General features: G+C 40.6%; 1 protein-coding gene and 1 pseudogene across 1 annotated transcript in view; both read right to left on the bottom strand.

Moving 5' to 3' along the window:
- Positions 1 to 2,499, bottom strand: part of PTPRZ1 (protein tyrosine phosphatase receptor type Z1) — a 201,056-nt gene extending 198,557 nt beyond the window's left edge. The window contains exon 1 of the mRNA XM_052638631.1: positions 2,411 to 2,499. Within this exon, the coding sequence (XP_052494591.1) occupies positions 2,411 to 2,468 (58 nt within the window). The 5' untranslated portion in view covers positions 2,469 to 2,499. The remainder of the gene's footprint in view (positions 1 to 2,410) is intronic.
- A 1,317-nt stretch (positions 2,500 to 3,816) lies between these two features.
- Positions 3,817 to 9,309, bottom strand: LOC128046302 (putative uncharacterized protein C6orf52; annotated as a pseudogene).
- Between the last annotated feature and the right edge of the window lie 6,380 nt (positions 9,310 to 15,689).

Below are 15,689 nucleotides of genomic sequence, written 5' to 3'. Positions count from 1 at the left end.
TTGAACACCTTATGAATTATACATCTTGTTCTGGATAATGGTAAGGATTGGAGCCGTCAACCTGCACAGCAAGTCTCAGTGGGTGGACCTTTCCTGAGCATATATTACACATGCCAGTCCTCTCATTGGTTCCAAAGACCCTGAAGATGAGTAGTAAACACATCCACAAATTCGCTAGTGGATGCTGAGAGGAAAATAATTGAAGTGGAGACCAAACTTATTTGTAGATAATGTGCTCTCATTTTTCAAAATGTGCTATCCTGAGATCAAATATTCATTCCATCTGAGGTAGCCATGGCCCCAAGGCCATGTAAGCAACAATGTAAAAGGCCAACTTTGTTAAAGTGGGAAGGGATATGAAAGTATTTATCTGCCACTCTCAAAAAACTCATTCTGAGTTCTAATGCAAGCTCACATTCAATACCATCACATAAATTTGTGATATTCTTAAATAATTCATTTAATTCTTTCCAGTTAAATTTTATATCATCAAAGCGCTAAAGAAAATGTACAATAAGCTGAAATCTATAAACACCAAGCAACAGGCTACTAATAATGCTTTACTGAGAAAAGCCTTTGCAAAACATGGTGTATTGAAATGGAATAGGATTCAGCCACAAAAGGGAATGAAGTACTGATACATGCTACAACATGAATGAATCTTGAAAACACTATGCTATGTGAATGAAGCCAGACACCAGAGGCCACATATCATATGGTCCTATTTATATAAATGCTCAGAATAAAAACATCCATAGAAAAAGAAAGTAGATTAGTGATTGCCAGGGCTAGGGTCAGAGAGAATGAGGAATGACTGTTCATGGAAGTTTCTTTGGGGGCTGATTACAATGTTCTATAAGTAGATGCGGAAGGCTGCACAACTTTGTGAATATGCTAATACCCATTGAACTCAACAATTTAAAAAGATGAATTATGCCATGCAAATTATATCTCAATTTTAAAACTTCACAATATACTCAGGTCATGTGGTTTAGGTGGCATACAAATAAATATTCTCTGGTTTATTTTTATATTACACTGAGATTTTAAGTACCAAGAGAATCTGGCTTTATTGTTAACACAGATCTATAACAGAAACATAAATTCAACAGGTGTGTATTCGATGACCGCAGCGCTTTCAAAAAATGTCTTCCTCTCACCAGAATCAATTGTATGGTTTTAGACAAAACCAGGACCAGACTCCCTGCAAGTCTTGAAATGCCAACCATGTGCATCACATCATCCCTGAGCACTTTCCTAAATCTTTTAGAATTTAAATCATGTCCGTGTATCTGGCATGCTATTGGCAACTCTCACCATATTTACAATGCAATTCCCATTAGTTAGAACATGGAAATTATTTCTTTTTGTAAAGATTACCATGCCAAGAGCAGCACCATCTCTGGGATGAAAAATATAGGTTAATATCTATTTTATTGTGAACAATCTAGAAAACAAATTAGGATCCTCTAACTGAAAAAAAAGTCAAGTACGAGTATTCACAGAGGTACATCTTCTACCTTTCAGGTTAATGCCTCCAGACCTATTACATTCCATCATAATAGACCATCTTCACGAAGGAAAAACGACATTTCGTTAACAGAATACAAAAATCTAGTTTTATAATTCTTCCAGAAAATGCTAGGAACACTTGGATCTGCATCCCAGGTAAATATTCTACCTGGCTTTTTCAGAAGGCAGTTTCAATATTAAAGGTGTAACCTGGAAGGTGGTGGGTGAAAGATGAATCCCAATAACTATCAACCTGCACCTTTCCTCTGACGCTGGCAGCAGTGGCAGAACGTTGATGGAAATTTTGATTAAAACTTTTTTTTTTTTTTAAGTAATGCCCAGACTTGAATGTGACTAAATTGAAAGTACAGAAAACCACGGAAAAGTCAGGTTGGTGCCTGCTCCTGTTACTACCTTTCGGGTGTGTGTGCGTGCGTGCGTGTGTTTAATTCGCAACAGACACGTGTATTTCTCATTCAAGCCCCAAATATCCATAGCGTGAACTTAGCAAGAATGCCATACAGTACGGAGCCCCGCCGCACGACTGTATTTATCTTTTTTTTTTTTTAATGTGTATCGAAGAGACTCTTTCCATACTTTGCAATGAGGAGAGAGACGAGCTGCGAGGACAGGGGGCGCGATGGGCAAGCCCCCTCTCTCGGCGGCGGGAGCATCATTCCTGCCCGCAGGTGGACCGCGGCGGAGGTGCGAGGTGGGAAGCGGGCGCATCCTCCCGCGCCACTGACACCCGCCGTGCCGCCGCGACCACCGCGGCGGGCGCCCCAGTCCGCCGTCCCTCTGTCCTCCCTGCTAGATGGCGGCGCGGCAGCAAGTACCGAAGGCTCTGAAAACCCCCGACCCGTGTCCCCGGAGGGGAAATGTAAATGTTATCACTCACCCAGGCGGCAAACACAGAGGAGCTGAATACAGGCGAGGAAGCGCTTTAGGATTAGCATTTCCAGACGATCTGGGGGTTCCCACCGCGCGGCTCCTCTGCGGGTCTGAATGGAGAGGGAGCGGGCGCCAAGGAAATGTTTTCTCCTCCGGGGGATGGACTGGTGCGAGGTTGTGCGTGTGAGAGCGCGCGCGTGTGTCTGTGCGTGTGTAAGAGAGAGAGAAGGAGAGAAATAACCGAGGGGAGGACGCACGGTGCTCGCGGGCGGGGGAGTCGCGAGCCGAGGCGCTTGTCGGGCGTGCAAGACTCGGTCTCGCTGGCCGGCGGCGGCCGCGGTCTGAGCGCTCGGAGCGCGGCGGCGCCTGTGTGCCGGGTGCGCGCTCCGGCCGGGCTGTGCGCGCGGCGGGGGCTGGGGCGCGGGCACGGGCGGGGGCGCCGCGCCGCTGGGAGCGCGCGGTCGAGCGGGGTCGCGCGCAGGGGGCGGAGGGGCGTGGCTGCGGCTCTGGGCCCCGGTCCCAGAGTGGCGATTCGCAGAGCGACCCCCCTCCCTCCGCCCCGCGCCAGAAGCTTCGCTGCCCCGGAGTTTGTGGAACCCGCTGGGGTTTAGAATCTTCGCCGGAGAAAACGCCTCTTCATTAAGACTCCTTCATCCGTTTGGAGGAGAAGAGGAAGCCCAACCCCCATTGTCCGGCGCAGCCAGAGACTGACCTTTGGGGTTCACCCCTGGAAATGTTTTTCATTTGATTGTTGTCCTCTCAGCGTATGCTAAGTTGGTACACTCAGAAGGAGGTGGGGGAGGCGGGCTGGGTTACTTGGGTTCCCATTTCTTTTCATTTTTCAAATCTCCTAAGTAGTTCCAGACCACATTTCCTTCGGGGCGGTTGACTGCAAATAATCTCCGGCCATGACTGTGAACTGTTAGACCCTGCCGCTGCCCCTGCCCCTGCCCCTACCTCTGCCCCGGACTCCAGTCGAACTCTCCTGCTGTGCACAGCTGCCTGGAGTAACTTTAAGCTCAGCCATGGTCCTCCCGGGCGCACGGAACTCCCCAAGTGTCTCCTTGCAGAGTCGAAAGGGAGGATTTTTTATTTTTTTAATTGCTCTATTGCAGGATATACCAAAAAAAAAAAAAAAAAAAAGTAACACATGCCTTGAACTGGAATGTCACATTGTATGTACCTTCTATGTTTCATATAAGACTCCATTTGTAGCCTTTCAGGAGTCCGGTCTAAGGCACAGAAAGTCAAGTTCTGGAATTATACTTGTATTCTTAGTAATCATTTGATGTAGGTTATCTGTACAGTGTGTACTCCCGCGTCTTGTTCTTGTCTCAAAAATAGTATTTCAGCTTTAAATTTTTCAAGATAGCTTGCCACACACAAAATTGGGTTCTGAATGTATTTTGGCTGTCACTGCTGCTTCTTACTAATATCCACAGTCTCTAAACAGTAAGTTAAATACCCAGAGTTAATATAATGAAATTTACTGTTGCTTCTGAGATTGATTACAGTCATGTAGTACATTTCAAATCTCTGTGTTTATTGTATGTGTTTATTCAGGAACGCATATAAATAGTAAGAAAGTGACCCTTGATCTTGTTTTTTCCCTGAATAAAAATAGGAATGCTGCAATTTTTGTAAGAATTGTGATGGAGATGGATGATTGCTCAGGTGAGTTTGCACTTAAGAAGAAAACTGGCTTGAGTAGCAAGAAGTGTGTATATAAACTAGAAATACAATGAAAGTTCAGAGGAAGTGTTTCGACATGGACTGGAGTAAGTAGAGAAGGTTTCCTAGAGATGTGTAGTTAATCCAGAATGACTGGCTGGAAAAAAACTGATGTCAAAGAGGGTGGAGACAAGAATGAAAGAAGCAGATGTTATGTGCTATAAAAACAACATGAATAAAATTGGAGCAGATTGAGTGGGGTGTGATCACAGGGAATGTTGACTGCCTAGTGGAGGAGCTTATACCTGAAATACTAAACAAGAGTTAACTACAGAAGAAACTTCTGAGAACATCTGTTTCGAAACAAGGCTTGCTCAGGGGCCTGTATGGTGCTCTATGTGATCTCAATTATCAAATCTAGACTGGACTGCCAGAATAACCCAAGAGTAGCAAAATTTACTCTTAACTCTCCTCTTATGCGGCCACAAAGTTGCATCACTAGTCACTTTTTTGAGTTAGATCACTAAGCACTGTTGAAATCAAAATTATCCTGATAAAAAGGATAGGTGAATCGTGTGGTCTCTGCTAGTTTTATTCTCACAGTTAAAAAAATTGTCGTTTACCCAAGAAGTACAAAAACCACCTTGAGAGAGTAGTCAAGTTGCTGTTGCGGTTTGTATGGGTAACAGAATGGAAACCAATTTTATGTTACTGATTTACAGGACCAGCCACCACGGATCTGATAGTCCCAGGGAGGGCAATGGAGTGACAGGCTTCAGAGGTTCCAGTCCCTGGAAAATAGGTCTTTGCAGTCATTGCAACAGCTCAGGTGTGGAAGAGAAGCCATCAGAAGGGTGGGAACATCAAACACATTGTAACTCACATTTCACAATTTTATAGCAGTCACAGCCATTTCTGAGATGTGTTACCTGAACAGTGTGCGTTAGCCATTGTGGGTTAAAGTTAGAAAGCTTTAAAATCAGGAGCCTCTGTTCACAGGCTCAATCTATCATCTATTTATCTATCTACCAATCTACTTATTTATTCACATATAAATATATATTCTCTTTCTATATAAATATACTTACATATTTTATATTTATTTTCTTTAATATATAATCAAGGTATAGTTTGTGTATGTACATGTTCTGGTAAAGTTTAGTTGCAGTATGCTGTTTCATGTCAATCACATTTAGGTCCTGGAAGTTTATATTTATTTACATACAGAGTTCAGTACATTCCTGGAAGAATATTTTTTCTAAAAAAAAACAAACAAAACAAAACAGGATACAATTCATATGATAGTTGGGTAACTTAATGAACCTCTTGCTTCTTGGAGGATCTTACCTGGGATTTTATGGTGAACTCTAGCCAGAGGCTGCCAGTAGCAACTCATGAGAGTCATAGATTTCTTCACTTTTCACCATAAACTCTTTGTTTAATTTCTCAGCATTCAGATGAAGATTTGGATCTTCTGGTGGGTCTTCATTTTAGTTCTCGGCCGGAGCTGTGGTGTGTGCTTAGTCTCAGTCATGTCCAACTATTTACCACCCCATGAACTGTAGCCAGCCAGGCTCCTTTGTCCATAGGAGTTTTCCAGGCAAGAATACTGGAGTGGGTTGCCATGCCCTTCTGCACAGGATCTTCCCAACCCAGAGATCAAACTCAGGACTCCTACATTGCAGGCAGATTCTTTACCATCTTAGTCACCAGGGAAGCCCCAGGGCTGTGGTTTCCTCAAATATAACCAAAATTTCAGGCAGGCATCCAGAGTTTTCTTGGGCAGAAGAATGCTGTGTTCATTTCCATCCATTGCATAGCCGCAGCTATACCCAGAAAGAGAGTAACAGCTGGGTTGTTGCGCGTATGAATTGCCAAAGGGTGACTCTGGTGGGACTGGAACTCTGGCTTCTTTCTTTTTAAGGTCAGTGCAATCAATTAACAACTTATATCAAGAAATAGGAGAGAGTTTTATTTGAGCTACAATGAGGACTAGAGCCTGGAAGACACAAGTTCAAGAAGCACTTGAATTGTGTTCCACCGAATTACAAAATGGGGGAGGCATTTATTGCTAAGACCTGCAATAGTATAAAAGTTATTGGTCCAGAATTGGGATTGAGGCTGGCAAGAAGTCAAGGTGCTTGTTAAGCAAGGATTGATTGGGGACTGAGATGATTGCATAGTTACAGGGGAGACCTGAAACCACAGGCTTGCATCTGGCAACTGCTAGCTGCTAGCAGATATTGTTTTGAATATGGTTGGTGGTGTCCTGAGTTTGACAGAGTCCAGAATATTAAAGTTCTCAGTGATGCAGGAACCTGTCTGAAACCATATCCATGATAGCCACATGGCTCTGTTTTGAATACCTAAACCACAATTACTCCATTTTGATTTTTAAATGCATTCTTTAATGCAATTAAATTTTTTTAACTCTTAAAAAAAATTTTTTTTTTTACTTTACAATACTGTATTGGTTTTGCCATACATTGACATGAATCCGCCACGGGTGTACATGAGTTCCCAATCCTGAACCCCACCTCCCACCACCCTCCCCATATCATCTCTCTGGGTCATCCCAGTGCACCAGCCCCAAGCATCCTGTATCCTGTATCGAACCTAGACTAGCGATTCGTTTCTTACATGACAGTATACATGTTTCAATGCCATTCTCCCAAATCATCCCACCCTCTCCCTCTCCCACAGAGTCCAAAAGTCTGTTCTATACATCTGTGTCTCTAAAACAGATGTACAATCCGTGAGAGACTTTTCTACATAGCATAAAGTTCAAGCCAAATCATACGTGAGCCAGAATGACGTCCCCATACTTGAATATGTGAAAACTTCTCTCATTAGCTGGTACCAATAATAATTACTTGGTTGAGCTATGCCAACAAAACAACCCAGAAAATAAATATCTACATCTATATCTATACCACCGTCTCTCTATCTCTATTTCTATTGGTTCTTTAAAACCCATCCTTGACAGTCACTCATTCATTCAACACATTTCTATTGTGCATCCACTATGTATCATACATTGCTTTAGGTGCTAACCATTCAAGTGTGGATTACTCCAGCTCTACCATAAAGGAACTCAGACAGAAGAGGAAGACATAGTTACTACAAACTATCATTGCAGAAGATTTCCAGATAAAATACAGAATGCCAAATTAAATTTGAATTTCAGATAAACAGTGAATAATTGTTTAGTACAGGATAATTTAGTACATTATAATGCACTAAATTTAATGGATAAATTTAAAGAGTAATTTCAAATACAATAAATAAATTTTTTAGTGCAAAGTAATTTTTAATGTACCCCATGCAATATTTGGACATATTTCTATTTTTTAAAGTTTATTGTTTATTTAAAACTCAAATTTGACCAGATGGCATATATTTTTATTTGCTAAATCTTACCATCTCACATTTATATATCTGGGAATTGTCTGATGTCAGGGTTAGTCATTTGTGGTTGTGAAATGTCCATGGTTTCCCATAAGCATCCTTACTCGGCAAATTATTTCCAAAGTGTTCCTAACATAAATAAAGATAGAGGCAGATGGTAGAAGGGGGGTGTTTTATCTGCAGAATCTGTTTGACTCGTAAATTCAGTGGAAGTGCTAAGAAACTAAAGAATACTGTAGAGTCAGTGAATAAAATATGGAATTAAAGGGGAAGTAAAGTATCTGTACTTTTTATAGTTGACGGTAATACATTGTTCCCATATAGCTCATATGGGTATGTGCTCAGTTACTCAGTGGAATCCAGCTCTTTGATTCCCATGGACTGTAGCCCACCAAGCTCCTCTGTCCATGGAATTTCTCAGGCAAGAATACTGGAGTGGGTTGCCATTTCCTACTCCAGGGGATCTTCCTGACCCAGATATCAAACCTGACTCTCTTGTATCTCCTGCATTGGCAGGTGAATTCTTTTTTTTTTTAATTTTATTTATTTTTTACTTTACAGTACTGTATTGGTTTTGCCATACATCAACATGAATCTGCCACGGGTGTACATAAGTTCCCACTCCTGAACCCCCCTCCCATCTCCCTCCCCATACCATCCCTCTGGGTTATCCCACTGTGCCACATAGGAAGTCCCATAGCTCACATACATTATTACTTATTTTTATCTATTGTCACAGACAAATATATTTGAGCAGAAGTCATCAGGTTGGATCGATTAAATGTTTACCCTCTGAAAAAATAATTTTTTGTAAGTAAGACACTTCTTAGTAGATTAAGATAATTGTTAGTTGTACTCAGACAAATCTATTCCGTAGAATGGGAGAGCGATTCCTCTTCTACCTTTGCTGGTTATAAGCTAATGACTGATATTTCAACATCTACATGTGCGCCTCCGTTATCTCTACCCACCGCCATCAAGATTATAAAACATAGTAAAATAATTATGTTTTTCTTTTCCCCTAACAACCGTGATCTGAACGGTTCAAGTTAAGTTCCCAAGGATGTATTCTCAAAATTCTATGGCCTTAAAGAGAAAATCTAGGCTTATTGCTACTTTCATTTCCTTGCCATTTAAATGTGAAAACGCACTTTTCCTTGTTCTGTCAGAGACAAGCATAGGATATAAAGCCTTCTTACAACTTAATTTAAAATCAATATTTGCCTGTTCTCTAAGCCTTTGAAAAATGTCTACAATAGTATTAGATTAGAAAGCAAGTATGTAAAACAAATTCTGAAGACCAGAGAATCAGCATTGGACTGGGTCATTGGAATGAGCTATTCTGTTTATTGCCTATCTTTCATCAAAAATAACATATAGCCACTCTAGATGATTCATTATACTTTTGACAATGTTAAAAATCATTATGTTCATTTTTTCTTCTTAGCCAAAATATTATCTCTCTATAACTGCCATCCATCAGATTTTAGGACCAGAACAAATCTCTTCCCTTTACTTCTAGAAAAGAGATACTTCTAGATTGCTTTCCTCCAATCTCAGATAATGAGGTTTCCTTTCCCTGGCTAAATGCTCATTCTTCCAAGCTTGGTCTGAACCCTCTGACTTTTCTGGAGCCAATGGTTCATCATTTCTTTGAACCTCTCCTTCCTGATATTTTCTTCTCACTAAACTATTAAAATATTTTTCCATTAAAAATCTCTTCTTGACCGCATGGCTCATTATAATTATAGCATTGGGTGTGTCTTCTTTCATATTTTTCTTGTTAAGAATAGACTGTAGTCATTTTCTCTACTTCCTTACCTCCATTTGTCTCAAACCACTAAGTTTCTGCCTTCCTTATTCCATTTATAGAGTTCTTCAAAGAGTGTAAAGTCATATCCTAATGATCTTGCAAGTACATAGCACCTGAAACTAAAAACTCACCATTCTTCCTAAACAAGCACTTTCTAGAGTCCTCAAAACCTCAGAAGTTTTATTGATCCCCTCTTCCTCAACACCCCCATCTAATCAGTCATCAAGTCCTACAAATTACTCTTAAATTCCTTTCTGTCTGTATCATTATTTCTGTACGTATCAATGGGCCTGACACATACCCTGTACTTAATTAATGTTTGAGAACATAAACTAATTTATTGGAAAAGAGGCACTATCACAACAGTACTACTTACTGGCTCCTTCTCTTGCCTGCTTCTAAGGAGGTTTCAGGGAGCTCTGTGACGTTTCCCTGTCAGTTCCTAGAGACTAATTTAGATCCCCAGACTCAGGAGGTAGCCCCTGTCCCTTGTCTTACCTGCTGGCTTTTCGGTAACAGACTTAGATGGCTCATGACATATTTGCCTTGACTTAGAACTTACCTGGTGGTTGCTGTTCATCAGGTGACGGCGCGGCCGGCGGGCCTAGAACATCTCCAGTGTACTCCCAGCCTACTGTGATCTTCTGTCCTCTTCCTGCACAATTAACGACTCCTCTGCTGATTGTGTAGAAGCAGAGAACAGGCTGGATCTGAAAACTTCAATCTTTCCCTATTGCTTCCAGCAGAAGTGTTTGACCTTCAGTTAATGTACAATTTTTTTCTATTGATACTTTATATATTTATATATATATATATGCAACAGACACATATGTATATGAAATAATTTCCTGCCATATCAGTAAAGCAAAGATGTCACAAGCATAGCGATTCCAGCCCTCTAATGTAAGCCCCTGAGCTCTAAAGGCACTCAGGAAGGAGAAGAATGCCTGTCATCAGGCAGCCATCAGACTGCAGCTACTGCCTATGGTGAGACCCAAGGAAGCTCAAGATGTGAAAAAACACAAGATACTGGGCTGGATAGGGTAGCTGAGATGTATATGGAAGGAATTTCAGTGAGCCCAGATTCTTGCATCTTCCCATACAAAGAAAAGCACTAAATTGCTTAGCTTGGGCTATCTGGTTTTCTTTAATTAACAATAATCTTTTGATGTTCAGACTACCTGCCTTGGATACAAAACTTGTGTATAACCTGCGTCTTCCACTGGCCTCCTCAGAGCAGTCCTCTCAGGGTTACTTGAGATGCTGTCTCCCAGGCTGGAAGTACTGAAAATTCCCACTGCATAAAACATAACTCTTAACTTTTCAGTTCAGTTCAGTTGCTCAGTCGTGTCTGACTCTTTGCAACTCCATGAATCACAGCACGCCAGGCCTCCCTGTCCATCACCAACTCCCGCAGTTCACTCAGACTCACGTCCATCGAGTCAGTGATACCATCCAGCCATCTCATCCTCTGTCGTCCCCTTCTCCTCCTGCCCCCAATCCCTCCCAGCATCAAAGTCTTTTCCAATGAGTCAACTCTTCACATGAGGTGGCCAAAGTACTGGAGTTTCAGCTTTAGCATCATTCCTTCCAAAAAAATCCCAGGGTTGATCTCCTTCAGAATGGACTGGTTGGATCTCCTTGCAGTCCAAGGGACTCTCAAGAGTCTTCTCCAACACCACAGTTCAAAAGCATCAATTCTTCGGCGCTCAGCCTTCTTCACAGTCCAACTCTCACATCCATACATGACCACTGGAAAAACCATAGCCTTGACTAGATGGACCTTTGTTGGCAAAGCAATTTGTCTGCTTTTGAATATGCTCTCTAGGTTGGTCATAACTTTCCTTCCAAGGAGTAAGCATCTTTTAATTTCATGGCTGCAGTCACCATCTGCAGTGATTTTGGAGCCCCCCAAAATAAAGTTTGACACTGTCCACTGTTTCCCCATCTATTTCCCATGAAGTGATGGGACCGGATGCCATGATCTTCATTTTCTGAATGTTGAGCTTTAAGCCAACTTTTTCACTCTCTTCTTATTGCTGTCAACGCTATGCTAAATATTTTTGCATCTGTGATCTTTAATTATTCCAAAACTTAAAATTGGATATATCATTTCTCCATTTCTCAGACATTTTCCAAGGCTGAAAGAGCTTAGAGTAAATCAGAGTCAAAGAACTTGTGATGATAGAATTGGAATTAAAAACCAAGTTTCAAGAGATTCCAATGTGTATGCCTTTCCCATAAACAAACCTTAAATTTAGTCACCCAGTGGAAGGCATCTTTCTGAAACAGCAGTAGCTCAATACATACCAAATCCCCTAGTGAGCATCATAGTTCAAACTGAATTGACAAGATTCCTGTGTGCTTTATATTCCAATGAAACTAGTTCTTCATAGCATTTATGCCTGTCTATCTTTGTATATATAAATTTGGAAAATTAAAATTTGAAGCCCAATCAAGCATATTTAGTGAAGAAATGTCTAAGGATATGGGTAAATTGATAAAATAATAAAAGCCTACATGGGGAAAATACATAATGAAAAGTGAAGTTGGCAAAGAAAATTAAAATATTTGGGACTTGACTGGATAAAAAAAGTTAATTTCTCAATCACCAGAAGCCAGTTTAGCTGCCTTGAATAGGGCTGTTGGGGAATCTAGGCTGCTTTGAGCTTTTTGTATTTCCTTCTCAACATGCATTTTCACAATTCCAGGGTAAAAAAGTATTGGTGGGTGTTTCATGTCAGCTGAGATATTTCCACACAGCTATGACATCTATCACCTCCCTTCCAGCCCATTACTTTTCCAAAGTGCCTAGAAGGAAAGGAGAAATGAAATAGGTAAATAATAGATATGTCTTCTACACAGTGAAAACAAGAGAGAGAGAAACAGAGGGAGGAAAGTATGAAATAAAAGGATATAAAGAAACTCAGAATCACTGTTTCATGACTTCATAATAGTCTGATAATTGTTTTGCTATTTTTTCTTTGATTCTGAATATTAAAAATTATCTTAAAGACTTTCAGAGAAAAAGGTCTATGGAAATCTCCATTGTCAGAGTTAGAACAGCTCACAAAATGTTCACCCATTGTTGTTCAGTTGCTAAGCCATGCCTACCTCTTTGAAACCCCATAGATTGCAGCACACCAGGTTCCTCTGTCCTCCACTACCTCCTGGAATTTGTCCAGATTCATGTCCATTGAGTCAGTGAGGCTATCTAACCATCTCATCCTCTGCTATCCCATTCTCCTTTTGCCTTCAATCTTCCCTAGCATCAGGATGTTTTCCAATGAGTCAGCTCTTTGTATCAAGTGGCCAAAATATTGAAGCTTCAGCAACAGTTAACCCATACCCTCCATCCGTCTTTGACATGTTGCTTCATCCCCTGAAGGCTTCTGTAGGAGGCTGAAGAGGATGGATGGATAGGAATGAAGGGGCTGACTATGACAGTAAGACAAATAGCTTTGTATTACAAAAGCAAATCACTTCTCTGAGTCTTTCCTACTTTTTTCACCTTTAAAAAGAAAAACATTGATTACATTTATATACTTTAAGATCAAGAAAGCATGAACTCATTTCTTTCGTTTATAATAACACTAGTCATTCTATCACTGCTTAGAAAATGAAAAATGATTTTACCACTTTAACTTGAGCTGTATTTCCTTTGGTTTACAGTAAGAAAATGGTTTAAAAAAACAAAACAAAACCCTACTGCTGGAAATAAGTAAAGAGCCTGAGGAAAGAACATGGCCCTTCAGCTCAAATGATGGACATTGTGCCTCCCTCTGTCATCTCTTCAGAGCTCGTGTAATCAGTTCAGTTCAGTTCAGTTGCTCAGTCATGTTCAACTCTCTGCGACTCCATGAACCACAGCACACGAGGCCTCCCTGTCCATCACCAACTCCTGGAATTTACCCAAACTCATGTCCATTAAGTCAGTGATGCCATCGAACCATCTCATACTCTGTCACCCCTTTCTCCTCCTGCCTTCAACCTTCCCCAGCATCAGGGTCTTTTCAAATGAGTCAGCTCTTCGCATCAGGTGGCCAAACTACTGGAGTTTCAGCTTCAACATCAGTCCTTCCAATGAACACACAGGACTGATCTCCTTTAGGATGGACTGATTGGATCTTCTTGCAGTCCAAGGGACTCTCAAGAGTCTTCTCCAACACCACAATTCAAAAACATCAACTTTTCAGCGCTCAGCTTTCTTCACAGTCCAACTCTCACATCCATACATGACCACTGGAAAAACCATAGCCTTGACTAGATGGACCTTTGTTGGCAAAGTAATTTGTCTGCTTTTGAATATGCTATCTAGGTTGGTCATAACTTTCCTTCCAAGGGGTAAGCGTCTTCTAATTTCATGGCTGCAGTCACCATCCACAGTGATCTTGGAGCCCCCACAAATAAAGTCTGACACTGTTTCCACTGTTTCCTCATCTATTTCCCATGAAGTGATGGGACCAGATGCCATGATCTTAGCTTTCTGAATGTTGAGCTTTAAGCCAGGGATTTAATTTAGGTCATACCTGAATGGTCTAGTGGTTTTCCCACTTTCTTCAATTTAAGTCTGAATTTGGCAATAAGGAGTTCATGATCTGAGCCACAGTCAGCTCCTGGTCTTGTTTTTGCTGACTATATAGAGCTTCTCCATCTTTGGCTCATATAATCTGTTACATACAAATTGAATGGGCTTTCCAGATTTTCACTTACTTGCAACAGGTGATTGAAGAATGTAGACTCATAGAGGTAAAAATATGAGTTTACATATTTTTCATTAACTGTCCTTATGAGTTAGTATGCTATAAACTGCTTTTCCTATCCCTTGTTGCATCTTGGTTAGAGTCTATTCATTTTTCAGGCACTTTTGCTTATTAAAACTACACTCAAGTCTACACCATGAATACTGTATGGATTCAAATGTTCTTCCTTGTCTTCAGGAGTAGACAGATTTAAGCAATTTGGTGATGGTGCATTCTTCTTAAAGGATTTTTACCCCCAAATTTCTAAGGGTTCTGACTCCTCAAGGGTTTGGGGTAGAGATATCACAGAAAAGTGAAAGTATCTGCTCACTTACCAGTATGAAGACACAATTCTCCTCTTTCTTTTTTTTTTTTTTTACCACTTCTCTGACTGTCATTGATTGACTGCCAATGCCCTTGAGAGAGGATTCAAAGTGGAACTCTTGATTGTTGGGCAAATGTACGGATGTCGTGGAGCTTTTCCACTACGAATTTTTCTGATGTGCATGATTTAGTCCTGGAATATGCCATGTTACATGGCAAAGGGGAATTAAGGTTACAGATAAAATGAAGTTTGCCAATCAGCCTCTAGGTTTCCCAGATCAGGCTGGGATCTGTCTGTCAATGAAGGAGACACAGAGATTCAAGTTTGATCCCTGGTTGGGAAAGATGCCCTGGAGTAGGAAATGGTAACCCACTCCAGTATTCTTGCCTGTGAAATCCCATGGACAGAGGAGACTGGTGGGCTACAGTCTGTGGGGTCACAAAGAGTTGGACATGCTTGAGTGCACACACACACACACATACAGTCAGCTTGCAGAATTGAGTGAGATAAATTTTTGTCGGTCATAAGCCACCTAGTCTATGGTATTTCTCCTATAGCCATTTGAACAGACTAAACACTTTCTAATTTTTATTTTCTCTCCTACCTTTCTGTTTTTGTTTTTTTTTTTCTTGCCAGAAAATTTTTCTTAAGTCTTTTCCAACACATCTGTCAAGTTTATTGTTTCTCTTATCACAGTTTTAATTTTTAAAAGCTCTTTTGGTCTCTAAATGTCCTTTAAGAGTAGTATATTGTTTTTATTCCATGAATGCTGTATTTTACCATCTATTTTACTCTCTTCAGAGACTAAAACCCCCAGTCTCCACCAGAAGGGGAAAGTATCTGAGTGTGTGAAGTAAGTGAGAGGATCTAGAACCCTAGCTTCTGCAAATTCAAATATGAGTTTGTTTTTCTATATGACAAAAAATAGAATTATGGCTCTATATATGTTTATACATCAAAGTCTCCTAATTTTTTTCAGTTTTCTCACTTCTTCCGGCAGTATGACACTGCTAGATTTTCCTCAACAGTTAGCTTATCCACAAGACAACTCCATGGGTTCCACGCCTAGTGTCTAGAGTTCATTTTCATCATCATGTTTATCTAATGAACTTACTATAGGTATGATGTCGAGAGAAGAGTTTCCCTCATCCTATATATCCTGCATATACTCATTTTATGATACCACTTTGAAATAATATGATATTTTATGATATCACTTTCTACAAAAACTTCAATAGGTTAGAGCTGTAATTTCTGGTAGCTAATTCAACCACAGTGGAAAAAAAAACAGGAAAATTGTGCTGTCATGAATCAATCATTCATATTA

Source organism: Budorcas taxicolor, chromosome 4, assembly GCF_023091745.1.
Source record: "Budorcas taxicolor isolate Tak-1 chromosome 4, Takin1.1, whole genome shotgun sequence".
Lineage (NCBI taxonomy): Eukaryota > Metazoa > Chordata > Mammalia > Artiodactyla > Bovidae > Budorcas > Budorcas taxicolor.
The sequence above is the reverse complement of the archived record's forward strand: the minus strand, read 5'-3'. Positions and strand labels throughout refer to the sequence as shown.